General features: G+C 49.2%; 1 protein-coding gene across 1 annotated transcript; it reads right to left on the reverse strand.

Annotated features, from left to right (window-relative positions):
* Window positions 1-289: 289 nt before the first annotated feature.
* Window positions 290-592, reverse strand: EMWEY_00045910 (hypothetical protein; the record flags this gene model as incomplete). Its single annotated transcript, XM_013483082.1, has 1 exon — window positions 290-592. One exon carries the CDS (start codon window positions 590-592, stop codon window positions 290-292), a length of 303 nt encoding a protein of 100 aa, XP_013338536.1.
* Window positions 593-7,986: the final 7,394 nt, after the last annotated feature.

Below are 7,986 nucleotides of genomic sequence, written 5' to 3' on the forward strand. Positions count from 1 at the left end.
TAAGTGTTGCGACGCCAAGCGAAAAGTTCCCACTCGACATTTGAAGACACACTGCAGGCCGCCGGCTGTACACTCCAGTATCGAGCTGATTCATCAGACCACAGAGAAAGCTTTGTGAAAGAACAGAAACGAAATACGAACAGGTGGGCACACACCTGGGCAGCCCCTATATTAGCCCATGCTTGGCTGCAGGATGTACTACAAAGTTCATCGTTAAATGGAGTACCAAACACAGTTATTTTCCCACTATTGTTGGGATAATTAACAGATGACCTAGGGGAGTTGCCACCTACGCACCGGAAGCCTCAACAAGGTTTGCGGGGTGCCAACGGCCGGTGTCGTTCTCTAGCGTCTGCGCTTTAAGCACTTGGCATGTGCGCGTAGCCAAATACCACGCGATTACTGTTCTCTGCACGTTGTTCTGCGGATACGCGTCTGCTCCACCCCTTCCAAGAGCAGGGGGTCTTAGAAACGCGCGAACACGGCTCACGATAGCCACGCACATGAATTGCGCATCACAATACTTTTCATTCAACGCAGGCACCTTTGTAGGGAAAGTAGAGTCAAACGCCAGTTTGGCATATCCCGACATCCTGCTGTGCAAGTTCCATAAACAAGAAATAAAGGGTCAATCTTATTGAACCGCCTTTCGCGCCAGTACACCAATCATAGGAAATGCATAAACGAACGCACAACCTGAAGAGGTTGTGCCACCGGCAACAACGGTAACCCACTGATACACGCCAGCAAGTACTTTTTCTGGCAACGCACATTGGAGGGATGCACATGTAACGATGAAGTTCCCTCAAAATTCGAAGCATGCTGGATGCCTTAAAGCGCATCACCTGATTCTTGAGCTTTGCTGTGGGGAGTACAAAAACGCCTAAATCTTCGAGAACTGGCACATCGGGCTGGCTTTGTTAGTAGTGCAGGCTTCTACTTTGTACGCTAAATACCGAATCACTCACCAGCCGACTGGTTCGGCTAGGTGTGTTTAATCATAACAACGTCCAGCGACAGCAAAGGACAAAGTAACATTGAAAAGGAACGCAAGCCACCTGTATGCCGCGTTGCGCGTCTCTTCCCAGCTCACAGCCTGGAGTCGTTTCACGGTCATACAAACTGTCTTCGCATAGTTTTGAGGGACTATATATGTGCCAATAATCTTCTGTAAATGGATCCATTTACAACCGTGCGGGATAATATGCACGAGCAAGGTCAGGAATACTCAGGGATACACGACGCGCCCTCAATTCCAGCGTAAACCAATGGAGCGCAAAGCTCTTCCTTCGCAATCCCAGCATACTGCTGCACGCGAAATGTTTGTCACAATCAATACAAATGCCTGTAACTGGCATGGAGAAGATGTCTACGCTAGCTTGAAGATTACTCCTGTATCACCGCGGCTGCGGTGATAGGCGACGATGCAGCGCCCATCCGGTTCACCCGGTGTCACTGCATTGATATATTCAGCCGGCAGCCTTCAGGTTGTTCATACCCAGTTTTGTCGAAGGCAGATGCTTTGTCACCAGCGAACCGTATCGCTCAACAGTTTGCACACAAGCACATGTTGGGTTATTGTCGTAAGCAGTTTCGATTTCATCATTTAAGCACAGTCACATATTGGCACATCTTGGATTTGAGCACAGGTATACATTCTCATCTCTTGGATTTAACGTCGTGCGTTAAGTAGCCCTCACGAAGTGCGGATAGCAGAGGAAATGCACTACGCGTGGGAAGGTTGATAAGCAAAAGTGTGCTTAGGCGTCCGCACTGCCTAGTCTCGGTAGCACGGTGCCTGCTGACAGAAGCAACAAGAGTAAGCGCAGACTAACCCACTTTGTGAAACCCCCAGATGCATAATACTGTGTTTGGCAAAGCTCGTGCACCTACAGACGCAACGGTAATTTTTACAGCACAGAACAGCGAGCTGTTATGATATCGGGCGATACGAAAGGCAAACGCACTGCCTACGGTTATAGCGGCATGCCAGAGAGAAACATGATGCCTATAAGCGACGTCTACCTTCCCCACTCAAGGTGCTAGACCAGACTGACCGTGCAGACTTCCAATTGCGAGTTGGGGACGTACCATGGAGGATAGGCTCCGCAAAACGCAAATTCGCATTCAGCACAAACCAGATGTAGCTACAGGAGCACCAGTACACCACTACTAAATGCCTATGTCCGAGAACCAATTTGTGCGGCTTTGGAAAAGCACGATGTACAGAAAGGCAGCGTGTGACCTCTTGGTGAGCCATCTGGATTCGTTGTGCTGGTCAAACATCTGAGAGAGTGGCAACGCTGCAAACCAGTTTCACCGGCAGCAAAAGGCACATAAGGCTAAATGACGCGTGTGCCTGTAGGTGTGAACATTGGAAAAGGCTTGTTGGGTTGCTATGCCTTGTTAGACACAATAGCAGCCCATTTGCTGGAAGCCTCAAGCACACAATAGCGTACACTGAGTTTGTGGACTGTGACAAAACTTTGCTTTGGCCCCCTTCATACGTTAATGGGGAATATGGATAGGAACAGCCGAACTGTCAAACACATGCGGCTACACAGAACGAAACGTACAACCTGGGGTTTCGGGGGAAGCCTGAGAACAATATGGGAGACAGCAAATTAGCTAAAGCTTTGCATCATGCCTGGGAACGCACAGCAAGTGGTGCGGTTAGGTTTCTCACCTTCATTTTAGAAATTCCAAGAAGTCATAATAGTAATGCTTCCAAACTCTACTCGTTTTCTGCATGTATACTTCGCGTAATCTATATGGCGCCACCTAGACGCCGACTTGGAAACGCTGAAAGATATTGTGTATGTACAAAATGCCGACACCTCTCACATACCAGGGGATGCACTGTTGCTCCAGTAGCATGAGCCGCATTATAATGTGCATCAAACAATTGAGCATCCAAACGAATAATGTGCCTTTATCTTGGCTTACTCTCTGGAAAAAACGATGTAAGTATACACGGTTTATAGTAGATCCACTACACCTTCATGAACACGGACTTTAAACCATCATTAGCATGCCGAATAGAGGCGCCTTTCAAACTTGCAAAGGTATGTTGCGATTAATGCGTGAAGCCTGAAGACAGCACCGTGGAGCCATCCTGCTAATGACGGGGGAAGTGCGATAGCCGGAAAGCTTGAACCAAGCCGTTATTTAACTACTTAGTTACACTCATTGCTCACGCACAATTTTGCTGCTTTCCGCTCTCCGTTTGTTGTCGACTGGAGGTACAAACGCAATACGAATACAGACACGACCACTCTTTGCTCCACTGCAGTGCGTTCGTGCTGCTTTTGAGATGCACTTAATGTCTCGCCCATGCAAAACGCAGTGGCCGGTGAAAAGACTAGCACGAACTCAATCGGAAAGAAATTTGCAGTACCGTGGATAAATTTTAATGGACGCCGTTCATATTGAGCACATTGGTTGTACATCTCGAAGATGTGGGTTGTACCAAACATTCTTCTGGAAGACTATAAAGGCGTCAAACCATTAACGAACCCACCTTCTGCGTTTGGCGATCTCATGATGCCGCTTGGCATTGCATGCTGCAGGAAGCCTTCAACTGTCGCAACATTTTCTCCGGCATGCAAATCAGGAATTCAAAAGCCGTAGCAAGCAGGGCAACACATTCTGGAATGCAGTGGCCCTAACGATAAACCAAGCAGCCAAACTAATGAGCTCTGTCGTGGGCCTCCTCCTAACGGCCACCCTGTGGAACCGTCTTGCTGCACCCCACAAGCGCCTAGTGAAGACGGGATAGGAGACCGCAAAGAAATGGGGCAAACGTTTCACCAGGAGCGCAACGCACAGGCTGCGTTGAGACATCAGTCAAAGTTTGTAAAACGGAAGGCTCAGACGCACGATGGAAAAGGAGGCGAGATCGGATAAAAACCCCCGCCCAGCAGCCACAAAGGAGAACCCCAAAACGCCATTCAATAGCAAAAGCCACCAAATGCGACAACCACGATTGAAATGCTCTTTAAATAGGCAAAGTGTGCGTACGCATCAGACGTATCTCTTGTCGCGGCCGTTCACCACCTGCAGCACTATCATTACGCAGACGCTGGATTGTAAGATTGTGAGGTTGAACCACGCAGAGAGCTTGCCGCTCGGCCTGTAATCAAGTAGCGGTTTCGCTAGCAGACGCATACTCCCTGCATTGCATCAGAGCACTTTAGTACCAACGTGCAAAGCAACGGGCAGATCGCATCCATGACCGGCCTCCTCAAAAGCTTTCCCAGCCGCATACCAAGCAGCAGCAGCTATACGCCATATGCTTCCATCAGCTTCGGCCAATCCCAGACCCTTGCGGCCGCACCGTTGGGGACAATCTGTCGACAGGTTGTGGCTAAACTGCTCTACCAGTCACCACGTCGTGCTCCACTGCCGTTCACCCCATACAGACTGCGAGAGAATAATGCCTGCCACTATAGTTTCCAGCAATGTTCGCTGATACTCACAACATAGACACTGATATACTGAATGAGCAGCAAGTTCAACATTTCATCATTCCTGCCCATATACACTTGTCTTGAGATGCCAGGAGATTTGCAAGCCATCATGGGCGCGAGCTGTGCAACGCTCCAGAACACAACTTTCCAAGTGACCAAGCAACACTTCCAAACACTCGGATAGTCTAATAAGAGAATGCTTATGCCGCTGGTGTACTCTACAGAGGCGGTGCCACATGCGGTACCGCTTAGCACAACAACAGGTATTGGCCAGTCCTTGACCCCAGTTTCGTTGCCAGCTGCATGCAGCCACATCAGTGGAGTTACATGTGCCCCAGTGCCGGAGAAGGTTCCGTTGACCTGTTCATAGGTTTGTCAAGAAGAGAACTCATCAGGTGGCATAGTCGCAGTAGAAACGCTATTCTTCTCACGAGACAGTTTGGCTAAAACACAAATTAGGCGCTCACTCTTCAAAACTGCAAGGCGGGCGAAACGCAGCCACCGACGGCTCACCGACAGCTCAGCCTTGGTATACAAGCTCAATATCCATTCAGGAAGACAGAATCTGAGCGACACTACACCCACAAGCCTCCTTTCGTGGATAGCGTGTTGGAGCATGGAAATAGACAGGCAAGGCAATTTGCAAATCAAGTAGATTGAACTGTAGGTAGCGTCGCTAGGTATTGGGCCAGCCTGAGCAGACCGGCCTCCTCATGCAAAAAAAGCACACCTCAATTGCGCCAAATTGCTCAGACGTGTTGGGCGTAAATTTAGTTTTCTTTTTATGCAGTACCAAGTTCATACAGTGGATAGGAGTTCTGGCCTATGTAGCCCATATGCAGTTCTTCACAATATTCATCTATTCACACCGATACAAACTAAAACTAAGGTTCGTCAGCAAACGAAGTTGTCGAGAATCCACAGTGCATCTGGTGTGCATTTCGCATAAATTTTGGAGTACACCCATCCCGTGCAATCCCGTACGAGCTGTAATCCATAGCAGCACTCCCAATACAGATGGAGTCTCCTCAAAAGCTTTCCCAGCCGCATACCAAGCAGCAGCAGCTATACGCCATATGCTTCCATCAGCTACGGCCAGTGCCAGCCCTTAGGGTCCGCACCATTGAGGGCAATCTGCCAACAGGCTGTGGCTAAACTGCTCTACCAGTCACCACGTCGTGCTCCACTGCCGTTCACTCCTACAATCTGCGAGAAGATAAAGCCTCGCGCTATAGTTTCCAGCAATGTTCGCTGATACTCACAACATAGACACTGATATACTGAATGAGCAGCAAGTTCAACATTTCATCATTCCTGCCCATATACACTTGTCTTGAGATGCCAGGAGATTTGCAAGCCATCATGGGCGCGAGCTGTGCAACGCTCCAGAACACAACTTTCCAAGTGACCAAGCAACACTTCCAAACACTCGGATAGTCTAATAAGAGAATGCTTATGCCGCTGGTGTACTCTACAGAGGCAGTGCCACATGCGGTACCGCTTAGCACAACAACAGGTATTGGCCAGTCCTAGACCCCAGTTTCGTTGCCAGCTGCATGCAGCCACATCAGTGGAGTTACATGTGCCCCAGTGCCGGAGAAGGTTCCGTTGTCCTGTTCATAGGTTTGTCAAGAAGAGAACTCATCAGGTGGCATAATCGCAGTAGAAAGTATTTGGCTAAAACACAAATTAGGCGCTCACTCTTCAAAACTGCAAGGCGGGCGAAACGCAGCCACCGACGGCTCACCGACAGCTCAGCCTTGGTATACAAGCTCTATGTCGCCTCAGGAAAGCAATGCGGGAAAAACCGTAAACCGGTGCGACAGATACCTTCAACCAATTTTGATGAAGCATAGGTCACACACACGGCGTGCTACGGAAGTTGGCCATAGGGTATACACGTTTCCCTGTATTATCTACTGTAAAGCCGCACTCCCTGTACAAACCAATAATACAAGCAAGAGTTTAGGTATGTCTTTCAGAACTCACCGACACGCACTGAACTGATGAACGTGCATTGATTCACTGTAGTAGCTGTAGATGGGTCACCACAAACGCACAACGATGCTTCCTGTGCAGTGCCAAACACCCGTGACAGCCTGCGCCCTCCCACCATGTGAAGCACACAAGACAACCGATCCACTAACCGACCAAACCCCAATCTTGAAAAAGGTACCCTAGGCTGGCCTGAATGCAAAGGCCCCACTGGATTTCTCTACACATATGGTGAACACCTAGACCCCAGCTAGGACGAGTAACCCAACACACAGCCTAAATCGCGTCAAGATTGTTCGTGACAACGCCTGCCATCTTCCAAATGTTCACGCAATACAGCAAGCGCTTCAACGTACACAATCCCTCCTCAAACACCCTATTGGCTCAGTACACCTGCTCACCTCCACACCCCGCGTAGCGCTCCACCCAACACACAGTCTGCGCTCAAACGCATGCTTCGATTAATACAACACAACATTGTGAAGCAACACGCAACTGTTGCCTCATACAATCAATACAATCCCTCAGACGCAACCCAGCAATCAACACTCTACAACACTTGTTCAATCGCCCAAGCTGACAAACAAAGTAAGCAAAGAGAATAATAGCTAATCCTAAGCGACGGAAGCTAGAGTGGGGACTCGTCGGCACTCCGCATGCACCACTACAACAAAACGTCAATCCAAACAAGCAGAAAGCATGTACAACCACCCCGCGTAGCGCTCTCCAAACTCTAGCTCACCAAACCAGTCATCCATAATGCGCGGTGCAGCTCCCGCAGCCCACTATGCGCAACCGCTCCACACACCCTCAAAATCAATATTCACCGACCCACAGGCTGCCGAAACGCTACAGGGAATAGGCGTAACATCGGTTCGCGCCACACTACATCTTCAATCGTCCAAGCTGACAAACAAATTAAGCGAAGACAGGGCCTCGTCAGCGCTGCGCATACACCACTATCACAACATGCCCATCCAGCCTAAACGAAAGAAAGAACAGTGGCAACAAAAACCCAACACACAGGCTGCGCTCAAACGTAAGTTTCGATTAATACAACAGTCCGTCAAGAAGCAACACGCATGTGTTGCCTCGTGCCACGAATACAATCTTCCGACGACACCCATCAATGCGAACTCGAAATAACCATGCGATTCTACCAACTGTTCATCGATTGCAGCGCCACTTCTCCTTCCCCTAAAGACGACGAAACGATATACAGAAGCTACCCTCTGCAACCACCAAGCACCCTATGTACCTGCAGCACTACCTCCGGTAAAAGGCGCGTGTTGTAATACGGACTTGCCCAGACGGCAACGTAGCCCGTGCCTGCAACTCATTCCTATAACCATCTCTTCCGTAGAGCCGCACTTTCTGCACACCCCAATAATACCACCAAGAATTTACATGTTTCCTTAGGTACTCGCCGATGCGCAACATACAGATAGACGTGCATCGATTCACCGTAGCTTACTCGTCCCACCACAAATGTATAATGTACCAGCCTGCACCTTCCACCCAA

This window comes from Eimeria maxima, genomic scaffold (assembly GCF_000499605.1).
Source record: "Eimeria maxima Weybridge genomic scaffold, Emw_scaff933, whole genome shotgun sequence".
In the NCBI taxonomy this organism is placed as follows: Eukaryota; Apicomplexa; class Conoidasida; order Eucoccidiorida; family Eimeriidae; genus Eimeria; species Eimeria maxima.